Consider the following 21,795-nt stretch of genomic DNA (forward strand, 5'->3'; position numbering starts at 1 on the left):
TAGTTCCAATTTGTTTGTATGACCAGTGATTTGGGTACAGAGATTTAGGACCCAGCTCTCCTGGCTCCTGGAATTTTGATATCAAAATTCAACATGTGCACGCATCCACACTCCTTTCATTAAAATAATACTTTTTTGGGGCCGCCCCAGTGGCACAAGTAGTTAAGTGTGCGCACTCCGTTGCGGCGGCCCGGGGTTCGCCGGTTCGGATCCCAGGCGCGCACTGACACACCTCTTGGCAAGCCATGCTGTGGCTGCGTCCCATATAAAGTGGAGGAGGATGGGCACGGATGTTAGCCCAGGGCCAGTCTTCCTCAGCAAAAAGAGGAGGATTGGCAGATGTTAGCTCAGGGCCAATCTTCCTCACAAAAATAAATAAATAAATAAAATAATATTTTTTTGATATTTATTGTATTCCTTTCTTCTCTTTTCCAACTTGTCTTTTCCTATCCTTTGCAAACATGCAAAAACAGGTTTGGTCAAACGTACATCAAAGAAACAACTGTGTGGGCCAGTAAATGCAAGAGGCTAAAAGAGAATTAATTCTAGATTCTGACACATCCCCAAAATGGTGAAATGAAAACAAATCCACACTGAGTTCCAAAGGACAGGTAGTTGATATAATTACATCATTATGACCTCTTCCTTGCATATTTTTGGTAATGTGTTTATTACTTTCCTAGGGTTGCCATAACAATTGACCACAAATTGGGTGGCTTAAGATAACAGAAATTGATTCTTTCATAGTTCTGGAAGAGAAAAGTCTAAAATTAAGGTGTTGGCAGGGCTATGGACCCTCAGAAGACTCTAGAGAAGGATCCTTCCATGCCTCCTCCAGCTTCAGGTGGCTCCTGGTGTTCCTTGGCTTGTGGCCACATCACTCCAACCTCTGCCTTTGTCTTCACATTTCTTTCTTCCCTGTGTCTCTGTGTGTCCTTTTCTGTCTCTTAAAAGGATGCTGTCATTGGATTTAGGGCCCACCCCAATCCAGGATGATTTCTCCCCAATCTTTACCTTAATCATATCTGCAAAGACTCTATTTCCCAATAAGGTCACATTCTGAGGTTCTAAGTGGATGTGAGTTTTGGGAGGACACTATTCAAGCCACTACAAGGTGGAAAAAAAGTGTCTCTACAGGCACTCTTAGATCCATCTCTTATGATGGATGCTGTCCATACAAGTGCTTTGGTGCCTACTGCTGCTCCTTCGGCCCCAGCCCTTCCCCTCCTCAGTCATTCTCCACTGCCAGCAAACTTGAGCAATGGGACTCAGTCACCTGGCAACCTGCGTTTGAATATATTCCCCACCTAGTGTCTCCTGCCATCGTCCATCGTTTGTTTTGCGCCCCCCCAGGCATATGTGCACATCTGGAATAATGGACTCTGTGTCCAAAAGAGCCCTGTCACCAACTAGTGCCCCAAGGAACTCAAGGGTGGGTTTGGAAGCATTTAACTGTTTGTCCAAGTTGTTTTTTTATGTTAAGGAGACACAACCAGCAACCACCCTGAAGCTAACCAAACTTCCCTACAAGAGCTATGCCCATGATCTTGCCTTATTTTTAATGCGAAGATCTCTTCAAGAGGAGATTAAGCCTCATTACCATATTCTGCAGTGTACCTGCCTCTCCCTCTTCAATATTCATTCCCCAACTGAAATAAAAGTTCCTGCTTCCCTTTTTTCAGGGACACCATGACTTTGGAAATGATTCCTCATGGCCTCCTATTTGCTGCAAATACACTTTACTTTGTGAGACAATTTCCACTGGTGTAGAGTCTTATTTAACTCACCAGGAGGCGAGCCCACTTGGTTTGGTATCATGACTTCTACCTTTGTCATATTTTGCAAAGGAGCATCTCAGAGCAGAGAGGTGGAGCCTTTGCCTGAGGTTACGTTGTGTCTGACCCACCCTCTGTACACAGGTTGTCCTAAGGGGGCTGTGCCACAGTGTGCTGACTCGCTTCCTGTCACTTCATTTTGCGCAGTCTTGCAAGGTCATCTCTTTATTATAAAATTCTTGTTCTTTCCATTCCTCCTAGCCCTCTTCCAGATTCCAACTGACTCCTCATAAATCTTGTCCCGCTCCTTTCTCATCTCCTCTCCCTTGTCTTACATGAATTTTATTTGTTACCCCCCACATCCCCAAAGCCCCAGAGTTAAAAATGCTAATGATATATCTGTATCCAAGAAAAGAGAGGATATAAGTTCTGAAGTAAAATTAGAATAAAGAATCCTTGCCATCAGCTTCTAAGGCTCTTGAAAGCGGAGGGTCTCCTTCAATATATTTATAAAACTCTCATATAGTTTCTGTCTCAGTTGTTTCATTTATTGGCATAAAGTTGTTCATAATATCACCCCCTATTATCTGTGTGTGTGTTCAGTTCTCTGTGGTTTATCACCTGTATATGTTCATGTATCACCTGTATAGGTTCATGTATAGGTCAAGATACAGAACAGTTCCATCACCACAAGGATCCTCTTATAGCCACTCCCCTCCATCCTTAACCCCTGGCAATCACTAATCTGTTCTCCATTTGTATATTTTTGTCATTTGAAGAATGTTATATAAAGGGAATCCTACGGTATGTAATCTCTTGGGATTGCCTTTTTTCACTCAGCATAATTCTCTGGAGATTCACCCAAGTTGTTGAACGTATCACTAGTTTGTGTCTTTTAATTGCTGAGTAGTATTCCATAGTGTGGATGTACCACAATTTGTTTAATTATTTACCCATTAAAAGATGTTTGAATCATTTCCAGTTTTTGGCTATTATGAATAAAGCTGCCATGAACATTCCTCTTTGTGTGAACATAAATTTTCATTTCTCTGGGATAAATGCCCAGGACTACAACTGCTGGGCTGTACAGTAGTTTCATGCTTATTATCCTTTTAATGTTTGTGGAATTTGAAGTGATATTCCCTCTTTCACACCTAAGACTGGTAATTTTTTGTTTTCTCTTTTTCTTGACTGATGTTGCTTTTAACTTTATTGACTTTATTAATCTTTTCAAAGTACCAATTTTTTCAGTTTTTAAATAAACTTAGTTTTAGAATTGTTTTAAATTTACAGAAAAGTTACAAAAATGGCATCGAGAGTTCCTATGCATACCTCTCATTCAGTTTCCCCTATTGTTAACATCTTACATTAGTGTGGTACATTTGTCACAACTAAGAAACCAACATTGATACACTACTATTAACCAAACTTTGGACTTTAATTGAATTGCACCGGTTTACCCAGTAATATCTGTTCCAGGATCCCATCCCAGACACCAGATGACATTTAGTTGTCATGTTTCCTTAGCTTCCTCTTAGCTGTGACAGTTTCTCAGATGTTCCTTGTTTTTGATGACCTTGATGATTTTGAGGCGTACTGGTCAGGTGTTTTGTAGAATGTTCCTCAATTGGGATTTGTCTGATGTTTTCCTAATGTTTAGACTGTGGTTGTAGGTTTTTGGGAACAAGACCACAGAGAAGTCCTCATCCCATTTTCTTAGGGGTACCTGCTGTCAACATGACTTACCACTGTTGATGTTACCTAGATCACCAGCCAAGGGAAAGTTTGCCAGGTTCCTCCACTGGGAAATTACTCCCCCCTCCCATACTCTGTTCCTTGGCAGCAGGTGACTAAGTGCAGGGCACGCTCAGGTGGAGGGTAAGAAAGGAATTAAGCTCCTTCTTCTGAAGAGGCTCATATGCTTTCTAATTCTCTTACTTTCCTCTCAAGTACCAGCACTAATATAAATAAAACTCTTTCTTATTCAATACTATAGTAATTTAAAAATTTGTCTAAGTGCTAGTATGGAAATGATGTATTTTCTTCTTTCTTATTGCAAATGTACATTTCAACCATGTCAGGGTTAAACAGGTTTTTATTGGCTGGCTTGGGGACTTAATCACCATTTATAATTTTTTTCTTATGCGAAAATGCATTTTAAGGCTTGAATGACTCACTAACATACTTCAGAAACAAAACGCACTTACAGTCGGAGGCTACTATGAAGTATAGAAAGAAACCCGGGGCTCCTTTTTTCTTTCTGCATCAAATCTAAACCCCTGTTCCCAGCTGTGGAAACATTTCATTTTAGACCCTAAATTGCATCCCATTTTATTTTCTTTTACTCAGGTCGTGTTGCTATGCCAATTTGGAAATGAAAATATTGGGGCATTTCAATCCTCCAAATTCCTCTAATGATAATTTTTAATACTTGTATCCCTTAGCACTAATATGCTCCTTCCCCAACTTACTTCTAAACTTTAAATTCCTTAGTATTGTTCTATATTTTATTTAAAAGCCATTTTCGTTGATTTTTTAGCATTTCATAAGTCTCTATGCTTTTGGAACTTCAGCTTTTTGAAAGTCGCAGTTATAGTTCTAACGGTCCTCAGAAGAGGTGCAGATTATTTATCCGGGAAACTTTTCCCTAGAATATTTATCAAACGTCTGTTAATATGTCAGACACTGTGTTAGGCTCTGGGCTCAGAGTATAGACATGGAAGATTAGTGGAATATCATAAATCATAAACAGTCTTATTAAGATCTCTCTTCACTTCTCTACTTTGCTACTAGAATGCAAAACTAATCATGTCACTCTTTTATGTTAAATTCTTCAAGAATCTCTATAGTTTTTGGGGAAAAAATTATATCTTCATAATTTATCTCCAAAGAATTGTGATACTAGGCAGTCTTTCAAACTCTCAAAGTCTCATTTGATTCTCTTTTTTAAATGGTGGTAAGATGTCTGTCTGGGTTCTTTCACAAATGTGTCATGAGGTCTTAATAATGCAATTGTGTTTGAAAAACATAGGATACAACATAATTTTATTTCCTCTTGTTTGTAAACTGTTTATTTCATATTTCTTACATTAAAAAGCTATGAGTTATTCTATTCATTTAAATGGAAGCCTGAAGAATGGAGAGGACTTACAAAAACGGGTATTGGGGTGAGGCGAAGGAGAGCATGCTCCAGACATCTGGAGAAGATGAGAATCTTCCCATACCTGGGACTGTGCAGTGAAGGGCATCTTGGCACACAGAAGGGGTCGCTGGCCAATAACTAGAGCAGATAGCTCCAACATGATGGTTCCCACCAACTCTTAGAACAGGCCCAGAGGATACTTCTGCACTAATTAGAGATGATTGGACCTATAAACTTCTCAGAATTACAGTTGATACTATAAGAGAAAAATCTAAGATTTGGTAGTTCTCTAGATGGACTTCAGAGAAAGGTTCTGGGACATATACTATTGGCTTATTTATCAAAGCAGCTGTCTCAGTAGCATTCAATTACTTCAGAAATTTAAGGTTAGCTTTTGTTTTTTCAAAAGAAGCTTTTATTAGTGAACAAAAATATAACAGAGGAGTATAAATATGGATAACTATCCCATCTTAGTCTACTCAGGCTACTGTAACAAAATACCATAGACTAGGGGGATACAAATACTCAGTGCATAACACACTGCAAGGGGAATTCTTAATTCACCTAGTGTTTAACCACTGAATTTCCTGGCTGACTTCTGGGGACAGCTAGGTCTTCCCCTTTACTTCACCTCTACCTTTTCAGGGTCAAGTGAACTGAGTCAAAATACTTAATGTTGACTCTGTTTTACTTTCTACCTCTCCCCTGAGTCCATATATTCCCTCTCTAAACTTAGGTTGTAAGAAAATAGAAACACACTGTAGGTGGATCCCAATAAACCTTGCTTTCCAGCCTTCAGACTCACGTGATATGAATCTTTTGGGCAAAAGTTAGCATTAATGCATATTTGGATGTAGCTTCTGTGTTGGAGCCTACTGGATGAGCTCAGAGACCAGCGGGAAGTGTGGGGGCTCCCTCCAGAATGGGGAGGTTATCCTGCCCCCCCCCTTAGCTGCCACAGAACAAGGCAGAACCTTGAACGGGAAATCAGAACTGTGAGTAAGGGCCCTAGGCAGACAGCCAAAGAGCCAGGCCTCTTGCTCTTGGCCTAGATGTAGAGACTCAGGGTATGAGTGAGATGAAGAGAGGATCCCTACTCAAAAGAAGAATGACCAAGCTGGAGGTGAAGGATCCCACAAAGGAGGATCTGAAGTGAAGACTTGTAGAAAATGAGACAAGCCCTATGCATACATGGAGAAGAGCACCCCAAAAAGAAAGAACAGCACAAGCAAAGACCCTGGGCACTGGCCTTCCTGGTGTGTTTGAGAAATCATAAGAACAGTGCAACTGGAGTGGAGGGAGGGAGAGAGTGGGCGAATAGTAGGAAATAGGGTCAGAGGGAAACTGTTTGCCAAGGGGTCAGATTATGTAGGGCCTTGAAGAAAAGTTTCCCTTTTATATGGTGCAGGATGAGAAGATGTTGGATGAATATGAGTCAGGGCTGGCTTCCTGAGTGTGTGACCAGTGCAGGTGCACAGGGCTCCACGCTGGGAAGGGCCCCATGCTCTAACACGCTGTAGTTGCCATCTTTGAACCTTGCATGTGTGTTTTGTGAGTGAAATCCAATGGGACAATGGAGCATGTGCCAGGGGCTTGGAGCCTCAGCTCACGAGTGGTCCTGCCTCCCGCTTTCCTGCCTCCCTGTCTCCTGAGGATGGGTTCTCAGCTATCCACCCACCACCTCCTGGTGCTCCAGCCCTGCCTGGCCTCTCCTTCGCACTCTCGCCCTATCCCATTATCACTGCTGTCCTCCACCCGCAGTGCGGGCCTGGGCACGGAAGCGGGGAGTGTTGGGGTCAGGCGTGTGCCCCATGGCATTTCAGGGTGAGGCAAGGTGATAGACTTCCCCTTCTTGGGCTGGCAGCACCAGATGCCTTTCGCAGGGGCGTCTCGCCTACCCAGGATCCAGGCACTGAGCATGTCTGTGTCCCAGTGTGAAGGCTGCAATCTCTGAGGGATTGCTTGTCTAATGTGGGTTGGGGCAGATGCCCATGGGAAGGGAGATTGATTTCTCTGCCCTGGCTGGGGTCCTGCATTATCATTTTACACTGGGCCCCACAAATTATGTAGCCAACCCTGATGTGAGTGGATAAATAGCATGATCTGGCTTGCTTTTCGAAGGGATCACTGACTGCTATGTCAACTGTAGGAGAGCAAGGGTGAAAACAGGAAGACCAGTAAGGAGGCAGGAATCCAGGTGGGAGATAATTGTGAATCAAATCAGAGTGGTATCAGGGAGGATGGTAAGATATGGTAAAATAAAAATAGATTTTGAAGGTAGAGCCAAAAATATTTTCTGGCAGATTAGATATGGGGTCTAAGAGAGAGAAGTGGTCAAGGATGACTCCACCTTTTTTTGGCTTGAGGAACCAAAAGGACAGAGTTGTCAACTGAAATGAGGAAGGAGGAGCAGATTTGGGGGGGGCCAGATCTGAGGTTCAGTTTCAGATTATTTAGATTTGAGATGTCCACTAGGCATCCGAGTATAGATGTTGAGAGAGCAGTTGGGTGTATTCTGGGGTTCAGGGGACATATTCAGTCTAGAGAAATAAATATGGGATCATCAGTATGTGGTTGGTATTTTAAAACACACGATTCCATAAAATTATTGAGGGAGTGAGAGTACATAGAGGAAGATTTGAGGACCGAGACTATTCAAGGATAGAGGAAATGAGAAAGAATTAGCACAGAAGCAGACTTTGAGACAGGGACACAACCAAGAGTGTGAGGTATAGCGAAAGCCAAGCAAGAACATATTTCAATGAGCAGGGAGTGATCAGCTAGGTCAACTGCTGCTGAGGGGTTCAAGAAAGATGAGAACTGAGACGTTTAGTCAAGTGGAGCTAGACGGCTCAGGGCCTGGGAAGAGCAGTTTCAGTGGAGCGATTGTTGGTTTATTTGAGTGCGTTCAAGAGCATAGGAGAACAGGATTGAAGAAAGCCAGGTCAGGCAACTCTAGAGTCAGTTTGTTGTAAAAGGTTTCAAAAGAATGCAGTGGTGGTTAGAAAAGGAATTGGAATCAAAAGAAGTTTTTTGTTTTGTTTTTTTGCTTTGCTTTGTTTTTTAACCAGTGGATAAACAGGAGCATATTTGTCTGCTGACGGGGATAATCCGGCAGAAAGGGAAAATTGATGATTGCAGAAATTAGTTTTGAATTGTGCTCTTGAGCAGTGAGAGGGCCTGGGAGCTGGTGAACAAGTGGAGGGGGCCCCTTGTAGAGGCAGGAGGCTGAGTAGGTGGGTACAAATGCTGGTAGGTGGGCAGGGAAGGTGCTGAGAGCTTCATGGGTTCTGTTCTGATTGCTTCATTTTTCTCAATGAAATGGGAAGCAGAGTCATCAGCTGAGAGCAAGAGTGGAGAAGGAGGGGTTTAAAGCTTAAGAAGGGAAAACAAGAAAAGAAATAATAATTTAAATGAGTAGAGAAGCAAATGGACTAGGAAGACGTGGAGTGATTGCTGAGCAGCCCTGGGCTCCACTTCATGTTTAAGGTTATGGATCCAAAAGATGCACATCAGCATGGCCGTGCCCCTTCTCCAGCCACAACCAGTTGCACAGGCTGAGGTCTGAATTTGGTGGAGAGCAGGGTTCAATCAGGGTTGGTGTCTTGTCAAGTAATAGGAGCAACAGAGATGAAGATGTGTTGGAAGGAATGACAATGGTGGTTGACCATGGGATTTAAGCTGTGTAAGGAGAAAGGTGAGGGCAAGATGGGGTTAAGGGATAAGAAAATGAGGTAGAATTGAGTCCAAGGGTACTTGAGGAAATGAGCTAACCATTTAGGAGGAATTAATCGGAGAGCGGGACGCTCAAAATTGAGATTATGAAGCTGTTGAGTAATGATATAGTTCAGGTTATGACACTGGGAATGAACTTCTAAGTCAGGATGGAAGACAAGACCTGGAAGGAGAAAAGATCACAGTACTGACAGGCCAGGCATCTGTATTAAAAAACAGATTCTGATGCAGATGGTCCAAGGACTGCGTTTTGAGGAAATCTCGTTTTAGGGAGAGTTGACTAGCTAATCACAAATTTTAAAGTTAAACCAGAAATCATGAGGTGGGGGAAGAAACATGGAGACTGTTAGCAGAATGTTGTATGTTGAGTGTGCTGGACACGATGTCAAACAGTTTACATGCATTGTTTTATTTATTCCTGGCAACAAAACTGGATGCTACAGATCATTACCATTCCTACTTTACAAATGATGAACATGAGGGCCAGAGAGCTTACATAAGATGCCCAAGGATACCTTTGTCTGAGCCTGAACTCTGAGCTCTTCACCATTATCTCCATCTGCCTTGACAGGTGCAGTGATTACAAGAGAGCAGGTGATATTAAAATCTGCACCCTGAGATGTAAGTAATAGACTTACAGGGTTAGAGACTCCTGAGAACAATATTGTATACAAAGCCCAGCAATATACATTATCTCATCTAATCCTCACATTAATCCTCATAGTGTATTAAGCAATTTGCCCAGATCATGGCGCCAGTAAGTAGCAGAACCTGGAAGTGAATGCTCATTCTCTGACCTCCTACTTGTGTACTCCCTCCACTAACTTCCACTGTCACTTTCCAGAGATGGTTCAGACAGAAACTTTAAAGAGTCTGAACAGTTCTGAATAAATGTATTAATAAGGAAACCATTACTAGTTACTTCTTTTTTAGAACCTAACAGGATAAGTCTCATAATTCCTATGTTTCCATGGGAACATCAGTTAGTACAGAATGTGGCCTTCTTCCTGTTGTGGAATATTTTTTTCTATAAATTTATGCATTCATTCAACTATAATTTATTGAGCAAATAGTCTCTGCAGGCACTATGCTAGGTGCAGAGGATACGATTAAATCAGAAACATCCCTGCCCTAAATGAACCTTCAGTCAGCTCCAGGCCTTCAAGACCTGACGCTCTGCAGGGCTTTTTCACACCTGGTGCAATTTAAGGCGCTGCATTTGACCGAGAATACACTCTATCCCTTAGGACCCAGTTACCTAAGAGATCATTCCTCTCCCCAATGGTTTGGCACAAAGTAAGATCAGCTGTAGTGCCCTGGAGATGGAATCTTAGATTTGGACTTTGGGGAAATAGAACTAGAGTGTCTTCCAAAAAAGGATTTTCTTACTCCAAGGTCCAATTTTAAAGCTATACTGAACAATACACCCTTTGCCTGGCATTCTCACTGGCTCAGTGGTTCTGCACTGACCCTCATTCACCACTTGGCCATGCCTTTTGCTAGAAATACTGGATTTGTACATGCCCTGTAATATTTAGGGGCCAACCCTGGGGGTCTAATGGTTAAGACTTGGTGCTCTCACCCCCATAGCCTGGGTTCAGCCTGGGTTTGTTTCCTGGTCAGGGAACCACACCACCGTCTGTGGGTTGTCACACTGTGGCAGCTGCCTGTTGCCATGATGCTGAAAGCTATGCCACTGGTATTTTGAATACCAGCAGGGTCACTCATGGTGGACAGGTTTCAGCAGAGCTTCTAGACTAAGACAGACTAGGAAGAAGGACCTGGCCACCCACTTGCGAAAAAATTGGCCACGAAAACCCTATGAATAGCAGTGGAACTTTGATATACTGCCTGAAGGTGAGAGGATGGTGAAAAAAGACTGGGCAGAGTTCCACTCTGCTCTACACAAGGTCACTAGGAGTCAGAATCAACTCAGTCACCAACAACAATATAAGGTTTATGGGCTCTGTGGCCCAACACCTTCCTAATAGACTGTCAGGCAAAGGCCAAGTAAGGCACAGTCTGTAAGAATAAAGGACAATGCATCGAGGGCTGGGGCAAATTCCACTTTGTCCAGGTTGGTGCTAAAATAGCAGATGAGCTGTAGCACAAGATGTCAAGGGTGGCTATTTCTACATGCAGAGAACTTGGGGCACTTCTACTTCCTAAGGCTACTAATTAAGAATGCACATACACTACTTCAGACGGAGCCTGCTGTCTACAACAGAGAAGGGGGAGGGCGTTATGTTTTGCCTCCAGATTTAGACCACAACTGGTGCTCTTAGCGGCAGTGTAACGCGTGTTGCCTCACTTCCCTCCGGTCTTAAAACAAGTGAGTCACAGTATAACTTAAGAATTACACTCTCTGTCTCTTACATTGCAATAGTTAAGTGAGACAAATCAAAGACTAAGTTTTCTTATTAAAAAAAAAATAAAGATACTATATATATTGGGTTTTTAAGAATCTTTTCAAGCCGCAAAAATTTTATATTCTCTGTCTAATTTGGTGAACCACTCTGATCACAGATTTAATTTATTCGAGTCATCTCTGGAGTTGTGGGATCACACATCAAGTCTGCAACTCCTATAGCTTTAAGAGAAGGCAATTCTTGTCTTGGAGTAAGGGAGGTGCGCCGGCTCCCGGCTCCGCCACGCCCCGCCCGCGGGCCGGTACTCAGTTTCCAGCGGCTGCCAGCCCCGCCCCGCCCCGCCGCCCCGCGGCCCTCCGAGCCGCCGCCAGGGGTGCTGCGCTCCCCACCAGCTGGAGGGTACGGCCGAGGGCCGCCGCCCGGCCCGCCTGGCCCGCCTGGCCCGCCGCTCCTCCCGGCTTGGCCTTTTCCCGGCCGCGGAGAGCCGGTGAGGGGTATCGGCCAGGCGGCGGGGGCCCGGGCCGCGGCGGGCCGCCGAGCCGCCTCCTCACCTTGCCGAGCCAGGGCGCTCCTGCCTACCGGAGAAGCCTGGAGCCTTCGGGCGGCCGGCTCCTTCCCTCGAGGGCGCGGGCGCGGGGCTCCCGGCGGATCCGCCCGCTCTCCGCGGCCCGCGCGGCCCGGGGCTAGCGCTCCGCTCTGCGCCTCCGCGGGCCCTGCACGCCCTCCCACTCCCCAGCTCTCCAAGGCCGGGCACACCCCCTGCCGCTGCCAGCGTTCGGGGCCCTGGCGTCCGAGTTAAACCCAGTCTCCCAGCTGCACACCCGGTCGTTCTCCAGGTACCCGCAGATCAGAAAGGAATACAAAGCGGCCTGCGCTTCCCCAGCCCTCGCCGCCGCCGCACCCGCCCATGCCCACTCTTCTTCGACCTCCGCGATGGCTGGACGCTGGGACCCCTCCTCTCTGCGCCCTCCTGCCCCTCCCCCAGTGTCGGTCAAGTCCACCTAGCGTTCTCCGAAATCCCGTGAGCTGGGGCCCTCGACCGTCTCCCTCCAACCTCTCGGTCGCTCCTCCTGGCCCCCGGGATCGGCCAATCCCCCACCCCCACCCTAGCCGCGGTTCTCGTCGCGGCCCCTCCTCCGGGGCCCTCCTCCTCCCTCGCCCCTCCCGAGCCGGGGTGGGAGCGGCGGCAGCTGGAAGAGAAGGGATGAGGTCATCCTCTCCCTCGGAGTCAGCTGGTGGAGGAGAGGAAGCGGGAGGAGGGAGCGCTTGCGAGGGGAGGAGAGGAATGTGCAGGTCCGAGGAGCGCCGCGGCGGCCGCTGCTGCTCCTGCTCCTGGCGGCGGCGGCGGCTCGGGCGGCAGCCGCGGGGCCGGGACGGCGAGGAGCGCGGGCGGCGGGCAGGGGCGCGCGCTGGGCGCCGCGAGCAGCTTGGCTCCGCGCAGGCAGCCAGGCGGCGCTCCTGCCGGCCCCAGGCGCACCGCTAGCCCGGCCCAGCGCCCAGCCCGGCGGGCGGCGGCGGGCGGCGGGCGAGGCGGCGCAGGAGCAGGAGGAGGGAGAGCCGCGCCGCCGGGGAGGGAAGCCGGGGCGAGGCGAGGAGGTGGCGGGAGGAGGAGACAGCGGGGAAAGGTGTCAGATAAAGGAAGGCTCTTCTCCGGTTTGGAGGCATCATGGCCGCTAAGTCAGACGGGAGGCTGAAAATGAAGAAGAGCAGCGACGTGGCGTTCACTCCGCTGCAGAACTCGGACCACTCGGGCTCGGTGCAGGGATTGGCTCCGGGCTTGCCGTCGGGGTCGGGAGCCGAGGACGAGGAGGCGGCTGGGGGCGGCTGCTGCCCGGACGGCGGCGGCTGCTCGCGCTGCTGCTGCTGCTGCTCCGGGAGCGGCGGCTCGGGCGGCGGCTCGGGGGGCTCGGGCGGCGGCGTTGGCGGCCCGGGCGGCGGCGGGGCGGGCTCGGCGGCGCTGTGCCTGCGCCTGGGCAGGGAGCAGCGGCGCTACTCGCTGTGGGACTGCCTCTGGATCCTGGCCGCCGTGGCCGTGTACTTCGCGGACGTGGGCACGGACATCTGGCTCGCCGTGGACTACTACTTGCGCGGCCAGCGCTGGTGGTTCGGGCTCACGCTCTTCTTCGTGGTGCTCGGCTCGCTCTCGGTGCAAGTGTTCAGCTTCCGCTGGTTTGTGCACGATTTCAGCACCGAGGACAGCGCCGCGGCCGCCTCCAGCTGCCCGCAGCCTGGAGCCGATTGCAAGACCATGGTCAGCAGTGGGTCTGCGGCCGCGGAAGGCGAGGCTCGTCCTTCCACGCCGCAAAGGCAAGCATCCAGCGCCAGCAAGAGCAACATCGCCGCCACCAACAGCGGCAGCAACAGCAGCGGGGCCACCCGAGCCAGCGGCAAACACAGGTCTGCGTCCTGCTCCTTCTGCATCTGGCTCCTGCAGTCACTCATCCACATCTTGCAGCTCGGGCAAATCTGGAGGTACCGTATCAGGGGTGGGGGGAGGGGGAGATCTGCTGCTGCTACTACATCCTCACTGCTTTGCTTTTGCACGAATATCGTTTAGCGTTGCTGTGGTAGTAACCCTAGTCACACTCTTGCCGTGTTTTTTTTTTTAGCTGGGTTTTGCATTTTTTGAATTTGTGATCACAACCTGGGGTGGGAGGGAAGTGAGAAACAAGGGAAAGGCAGCAAAGTGGTTTTGATCACCTCATCCCTTCTGTCTCCCCACTCTGCTTCACTGGCTTTTCTCTCTTTATATGCCACAACGCCTCCCCCTCCCATTTTCAGTGATACTGTTTCAGTGAGTAGGAGAAGATTCCTGTCACATCTTCTAAAAATCCCTTTTTATTATGTTGAATTTGAAATGTATGTTGCAATTTGGCTGGCTCCTTTTGTTCCCTGAGAAAAATTGTTAATTCTAGTTAGATAGGAGTTGTTGCTGCTCAAAAGTACTCACATTTTAATGATCACTGGTGGAGAAGTACTGTGCTCCAAGTGAAGAGCTTAGTAAAGACACGGCTTGTCTTTTTAGAGACTATCTGTATCTGTATCTATATTTATATCTATCTTCAAATATGAGTAAGGACTTTATGGGACCTAGACTTACTTTTCTGGTACACTTTCTGATTATCTTGCAATATCCCGGCATCTGGTTTCTCATATAACTAAGAACACTTGGAAAAGAGGTGCTGCACTTGTTAACTTGAATCGTACTTGGCATCTTCATTGACTGCTTTGCTCCTTGTCATCTGATCCACTAAGTCTTTTTATGCAGATATCACTTCCACTTACAAACTGGAATACAAGGCTAAACTCATTGGGCAGAGGGAACCATCATTTGAACAGTCACTGCCTGGAATTAGGAATATAATGAAACAATATACTCAAGAATGTGTTCCTCCGACTTTCACATGTTTTTTAATAGCTTTTTGAAGCAATATTTTGTCTATAAAAATTCTTTATGTGGAAGTGTTTAGATGCTAACATCCAGAGCTTTTTGGGTTTAACATGACTTAGTAGGTGTGTAGTATAAGTAAAATGAGGAAACTTCCCAGCGAGTGCACCGATGTGGGGCTACATTCTGCCGTGCCAGTATCCTTTTCAATTTCATTTGTAGTTATTTTTGTGATAAAAGACATTATAAGTCGTTAACTATGCTGAGATATTCCATGTGGAAACAACTCAGAGAATTTGTAGAATAGAACTAATAACTTCTTTTTGTTTATGGTGAACAATAGTGTTTTCATTGAAAAGAGCAAGTGTGATTATTTTACAAGTCTTCCCGGGACCATTGCTCTGTAAATGTAAAGCAGGGTGAGCATTTCCATAGACAGTGATCTTTCAAATTGTGAAACTTTTGTTTTTTTCAAGCAGATACTTTCTGGAAAGTGATCTATGATATGCAGTCAGACAAACTGCTGTTGGAAACCTCCATAGTTTGGACTCAGAGGACTTTTTGAAATGTCAGTTAAATGTGATAGCTATATTTCCCGTGGTTGACTGTTGTGAAGACTTATAGCTTGAAGCTCTTCTTCAAGTTAGATGAAGAACTCAAATGCTTGATTTGATTACTGAAACTGTTTAGTGGCTAGGATGCATGTGATTATCAGTTTTAATCTGATAATGTGGTACCTGATGCTTAACATTCTATGTGTTACCTTTTGCAAACTTTCTACAGGATTTGGAACTCACTTACTTTCAATCACTTTTAAAATTTCTAGATTTATGTAAATAATGCAAACACTTCTCAATTCTATTAGCTGAAGAACTATCCATGTTTCCTATGGTTTGATGCTTTATGAAAAATCTGATATCAAGTTCTGTGAAGTGAAGAAGTCATTTTAATTATAGCTGTGTTTACTAGACCTTCTAAACCAAGCATTTTCCCAATTGAAAAATGTTTGGTTCAAAATGATGTTTAATATCTCAGGGTATACAATGCAGAAAGTGAGAAATAATTAGGAAAAGAAAAGGGCCTAAACACATCTCAGTGAGACCACAGCCACTGGGTGAACTGGCCATACAGGAAAGCTATCAAGGGGGAGGGGGAATAGAAGGGTGAGGTTGAATGCAGAAGGAAAACCACAGGCTGTCAGACAAATGCGTTAACCTACACAACCCCAGAGAAACTATGGTCACACATGGCTCCTTTTTGTTAAGCGTTTATACGATGTTTTCCTTAGAGGTTTTGAAGTTTATTCTGCTAACGCATGGTCATCTAGGAGGAAGTATTGTAAATATTTTCAGATATTTGTCTACATTTTGGGAATAACATGTTTAATATATAAATCTGAAGGATCTAATCTAACTGTTCTTGGATCCTAGTTAAGATATTTGGTGGATGGTGGAGTAACTTGGTGGAAGCATGATCTAAGATCAGCCTCATTTTCTCTCTATAAAGTATGTTTGAGATAAAAAAAAAACTTTAGCCTAATGCAAGAAATTGAAATGGGATCAGAAAGTTCATGAAATTTAACACTCGGGTGCATTGTAATTGTTTCAGCTTCTCTGAGTGTAGAATATTTGATTGGAACCTGGGTGGTAGATAACCTTTGATAATAAGCTGGTGAAATGCAATTAATCTCAGATTATTGTATTAGATCGTTATGTTAGACTACTATGATTCCCTAAATTAGGAACATTCCTCTGCCTCCTCTAGCTTTTCTTTTCAATGCATTGTACACAAGTATTGCAGACACCAGGGTACTGGATGGTTCAAAGCTCAGAGGTCATTGTTCACGTTTTTAACATGCTACTTTCTAAGATCAATAAAATAGATTTTAGCTAGGTTGGTAACTGTTCATTGTACTTCCATGAAATTCTAGTTATTTTAGGTAAGGGCCAGATTCTAAAAGCTTTCTGTAGGTAAAATCCTTTGAAATAACATCAAAGTGTTTGCTTATTCAGAAATAGCTATTTGAAACATTTTGGACAAGATCTGCGCGTATTCATACATTGATTACAAATGTAACTGCTGAAAGCAAATATACATATTCATTTTAATTACTGTTTACTAATGGGAAATTAATGGCAGCTTTTAAAGTCACAGGAGTTGATGCTAAGAAAGAGCCATTTGAAATAATGAAGTGAACTTTTGCTACCATGTGAAAAGAGCGTTTATGACTTTAAAGGAACTGTGCCTGTGAATGAATGAGAAACTACTTTTCTTTCTTGTTCATTTCATATAATTCCAGAAGTTACTAAGAGTGCAGTTCAACCAGTGAGCATCACAAATACCCCATCAGAACAGTTTTTAGTCTTCATACCAATGATCAATTATATCCAGATGTCTTCTTCCTTCAGAATTTATGACTCACTCTTAAAATTCTACCTGAATTTCTCCTGTGTATGTGTGTATGTATTTAGTTGTTTTCTAGCAAATAGGCACATTGCCAACAATAAATCAATGGATGGTATTTTTACTATTCTGGTTTTTGTGTCTGAATATCTATTATAAGAGTCATGTGAGGAAGATGGGGTGAAAGAACAGCTTTTTCTGCTCTTCTCATGCTTGACATTGCACGAGGTATTAATGTGTGTCCATGTTCAGATAAACTGGGAAAATGACATGTTAAACAGAGTTAAACAGATCTCTCTACAGCAAGACTTTTCAGAGCCTTTAATAAGCTAATGTGCAGTTGTCAATAACTTTTTAAAGGCATATCTATTAAATACTCTTGTAATGATATGAGAAATACTGTTCTATGCTATTCTTAAACCTGGCTGAACAAAAATAATAATAACAACAATTTTATATGGCGCTTTAAAAATGTTTTTATACTCCTTATGTCATCTAAGTTTTACAGTCACCGAAGAGGAAATCATTAGTATCTCTATATATGAGAAAACTGGCTCAGAGAGATTAAATAACAGGCACAGGATTACCCAACTATTATGTTTTGTAGCTTAGAGTCAAAACCAGGCCTGTCTTATCCTAAAGTCTATGCTCTTTCTGGCTCCGTTAGCTACCTGCAAATGCCAACTTGGATAAGAAGGACAACAATGTATAAAAATGACAATTAACCTTCACTAAGGATGGCAAAGTGGGAGAGGGAGCTGCAGTTTAGATAAGTTAGGAGATCTTTCTGACAACACACCAGTAGTTAAATGGCGGAACAGGGACTTGAGCTCAGATCTTCTGACTGTAAGCCCAGTGCTCCTCTTACTACACTGTTAGGACATGCTGAGCTTGTTCCATTAAGTCCCAATTGAGTAATATGATCTTGTAGTGGAGTTAATGATTAAATGGCATCATGTATGTGAACAAGTGAAAAGTGCTTTGCAAATGATGACGAGGTTCTAGCAATAAGGAATGGATAGGAAAATAGAGAATACATAGGTTATATGTTCGTCTAGTGAAAAAGTACTTTATCAATTCTGAGTTAGTTCTGAATTCTGATAGAGGTCAGGCAAGATTGGCGCCCTTTCCTGAGTTGATTTAATGATCGTTTTTTTTGCATTTGTGCTCCCTCTGATACAGATTAATTAATTTGTTCATTCATCATATCTTGAGACCTATGCTGTGCAAGGCATTGTGCTAGTTACTAATTATCCCAAGATGAATAAAATACACATCTTCTTTCAAGAAATCTACTGTCTGATCAGAAAGACAGAAAAGAGAACAGACAATTTCAATACAGGGAAATAAGCACTATGATAGAAACGGGAGACTCAAACCACCTTAGTGGTTCAGGTAAGACTCCTGGAAGAGGGGATGTTTGAGCAAAGGTTTGAATGGTGAGAACATCTACTCTCTGAATAGAGAGGGGCGTTGGCTGTAGAGCCTTGGAAGTGATTATGCGTGAAGGCAGCCGGGCAAGAAAGAACAAGGCAGGTTGAGTGTGTGCTTTGAATAGAGAGTGAGTAAGAGATACTAACTAGAGATGAGGTTGGAGAATCAGTTGGGATGGACAAGGAAAAGAATTCAGATTTTATTCTGAAGACATTGAGGAACCACTGAAGGATTATAAGTGGGGAGGGATTGTTAACAAAAGTGTTAAAACATTGCTTTATCCAAAGGAATGGCAAAAAGCTAAAAGTTTCAGGGGATATGTCATCAATTCCCCTCTAATTCAGTCTTCTCTTTCATTTATGAAAATTCATTGATTTTAAGGGGATTGAGTTTTATGTAATTGGGGCATATAAATAGGCCCAACATGGTGGGAGAGTTCGTTTTCAAAAGAACAGATTGGTTGAAATTTTTAATTGTATTTATACTAAAGTAAATTCTTGGCAAAACTATATTTTGTGTTACTTTTGAAGAAATTTTCTTTAGGATATGGTGGTCTTCACCTTATTGAAATTTAGGTTTCCTAGTCCTTAGAAACTTGTTCCTTATATTTTTGTAACACTTTTTAATCTTCTGAGGGCTTCCGTGTCTTCTTTCTTATTCGACCCTCAGGTAACACTTTCATTTTGCCTATGTGGAAACTGAGACAGAATGTTAAATCTTTTCCTCTTTAGGTCACATAGTTCTGCACAGATTCTAGGCTAGAATTTAATATTGATATGGGAAGGAAGAAAGGAACCTGAAAAATGGTTGATGAGACTAAGGATGATTAGGTAGAAGAGAAGCCTGAAAACTTGAGAGCTGTCTGGTAAGTATTGAAAGATGGTGATCTGGAAGAGGCAGTTGACTTTTGCATGAACCGTCTGGGACAAAATGGATGAGACCTACAGGAAGAGATTTTGAATTAATTCAAGGAAGAACTTTTTAAGTAGTCAAAGAGATCCCAAGATAAAGCAAGATTCCACAGAAACAGCAAGTTCTGCATCGTTGGAGTGTCTAAGCATAGTTTGGAAAACTGTAGGCAGAGTTGCAGTAGAAGAGACTTTAACTCTCATACAGAGGGTTGAACTAGATCGTTTTCCAGCCCTGAGATTTTATGATGATTTCTAGCATTGCATGCTGCTTCAAACATAGTGGACTAAGCTTTGCTTTTTTGTGGATAAAAGAAGTAGGAGTTTGCTTGAAATATTGCAGTTGTGTCACTTTGAAATCTATTCATTGGTTTATGGACCCAGTATCTTCCCTGGAGCATCACAAATCCATACAACATCCTTGAATGTTGGGCTTGGTATTTAAATCTCTGAGTTAGCTAACAGATATAAATCCACACACAAGTAGTCCTCTGTGCATTTACTTGGGTTTCTGTATGAGTTGGAGTAATTTATGCATAAATCTATGTGGTAGATATACCTGAATTAGGTACAAAAAAATTCCTTAATATTTGAATATCCAAGTACACAACTCGCTGTTCAATATGCTTTATATTTTACAGTTTGAATGAAATAGTCTACCTATGAATTTAAATAGCACCAGTCACTGAGTAGCAGATAAATAGAATGATCCCCGTTTATATGGACTTGCTGACTAATCTGATTAGCACATTTCTTTGACTTGCTTTAGAATTTGAATGGCACACTAAGCCTATGGAAGCAAGACTAGGAATTAGAATTGGATTTATTATTCTTATGCATTATCAAATATAAGGTGCAGTGTGGTGCTAGTCATGAGAAAGTGCTTACCAGGTGTAATCTTATAAAATAGTTGTAATATGTTGATGGATATCAGGGAAAAACATATTCAATAATTCTCAACAGGAAATATTGTCTTGAATGGCATTGCATAATTCTGACCAACATACTAAGTGACTTCCTTCCTGCTATATGATGGTTGGTAACTGTTATCATGACCAGTTGGGAAGGAAGACCATGCACAAGTCCTCATGAAGTTACTCATGTATAAGAACATGCTCGGTGAATATTTACTGACCTGTAAATGAAACTTGGGCATTATTTTTTCTTCTTTGTGAGAGTGTAGCTGAACTTGCTGCTTGGTTGCTTCTTGAGTTTCGAATGGTACAGTGAATCAGAAAATGTGCAATGTTCTCTAGAAAATATATGACAAATCACCCAGCTCTTTTTTAGATTACTAGTGTTAGGGAAGTGGGGCTAAATTTCACAAAGTACTAGTTATCCTCTGAGACAGATGCAGCTAGAAGCCCAGCTTTGCATTCCTATTCTTGCTGACAGAAAAGTCAGACTGGGAAGCTTTGGGATAGATATTTTTCACTTAATTCTTACCTACACTTGGCTGTCTGAGAATATACTTATATACTGAATGATTTTTGGTGTTTTGAGGGCTTCTATTTGTCTACACAAAGAAAGTTTGTAGCTTTCACTATTACTGCCATTGCCACCATCATGACCATAATTCTTATCACTATAAAACATTAATTCCGTGTCTAGTCTATGTACAGAACTAGTACAGATTACTGATTGCAAGAGAAACTAAAGGAGGGTTAAAATGGAAATAAATCAGTTCAAAAGTTGCCTAGAGGCAAGAGGTGGTCTGAGGGACACCATTAGATCTCTTCTAACTGTGGGATGAAGGGATAAGGTCAGAGTTAGAATATCACCAATGGGTCTTATTTAGAGAGACAGCTGTCCTTTGGGGAATAGGACTAAATGGGGAGTCAGAAGCGATGCTTTGGCTGCTCGGTAGCTCAGACCCCAGCAGGTCACTAACTGCTCCGTGTCGTGTGCAACGACATGTGCCGATGATGCCGCACAGCACTCTGGTCCCCACAAAGTGAACCTTCTTTCAGTTTCCTCCTTCTGGATCTTAGTTTTCTATCTGTGAGATGTGATTGGTCAAAAAATAATATCTAGGTTTCTTTCCAGGTCTAAAATTCTGGTCCTGCTCTTATTATAAATTCTTTTTGCTTGCCCAGTCCCCAGAGTATACACACCAGCAAGTCTGTATGTTCCTCTAAGGCCACCGTTACTGGTCATGTAAGTCAAAGGGGATCTACAGGGGGTTTTCCAGAGTTGATAATATTAGTGTCTAAACCCCAGAAACTGGTATTATTCGTAAATGAGCAGGGAATCTTAAGCTTATTTGTGTAGTGCAACTTATTTTGTGTCATTTCCAAATTTTAGTTATAATCTAATGAAACAATTTTCCTTAAAACCCATATCTAAATATGTGAAGCTGATATTAAAAGTGTTCCATTTCACTAATTCTAAAATATATACCATATAGACTTGGGAAGCCAAAATTGCCATCTACCTTTCCTGTAGTGAGGTATGCACAGCTGGAGTGCTATGATTAGCAAATAGGAACAATGCTTCATGGGCTTAAAAAGAACTATCCATTATGTCAATGAGAAGACTGTTGTCAGAGCAAGATTTGCTTTTAAATTAAAAGCTTTTCCTGGGTTACACTGTCACAGATTTAATATGCTAGAAATTGAATTTAAACTCTGTACAAAGATAC

The 21,795-nt window shown here is 43.4% G+C and overlaps 1 protein-coding gene across 1 annotated transcript in view; it reads left to right on the top strand.

The window, feature by feature from the left end:
* The first annotated feature begins 12,340 nt into the window (after positions 1-12,340).
* Positions 12,341-21,795, top strand: part of XKR4 (XK related 4) — a 397,946-nt gene continuing 388,491 nt past the window's right edge. Inside the window, exon 1 of the mRNA XM_058528716.1 lies at positions 12,341-13,493. Coding sequence (XP_058384699.1) covers positions 12,688-13,493 — 806 coding nt within the window. The 5' untranslated portion in view covers positions 12,341-12,687. The remainder of the gene's footprint in view (positions 13,494-21,795) is intronic.

This window comes from Diceros bicornis, chromosome 33 (assembly GCF_020826845.1).
Source record: "Diceros bicornis minor isolate mBicDic1 chromosome 33, mDicBic1.mat.cur, whole genome shotgun sequence".
Taxonomy (NCBI): domain Eukaryota; kingdom Metazoa; phylum Chordata; class Mammalia; order Perissodactyla; family Rhinocerotidae; genus Diceros; species Diceros bicornis.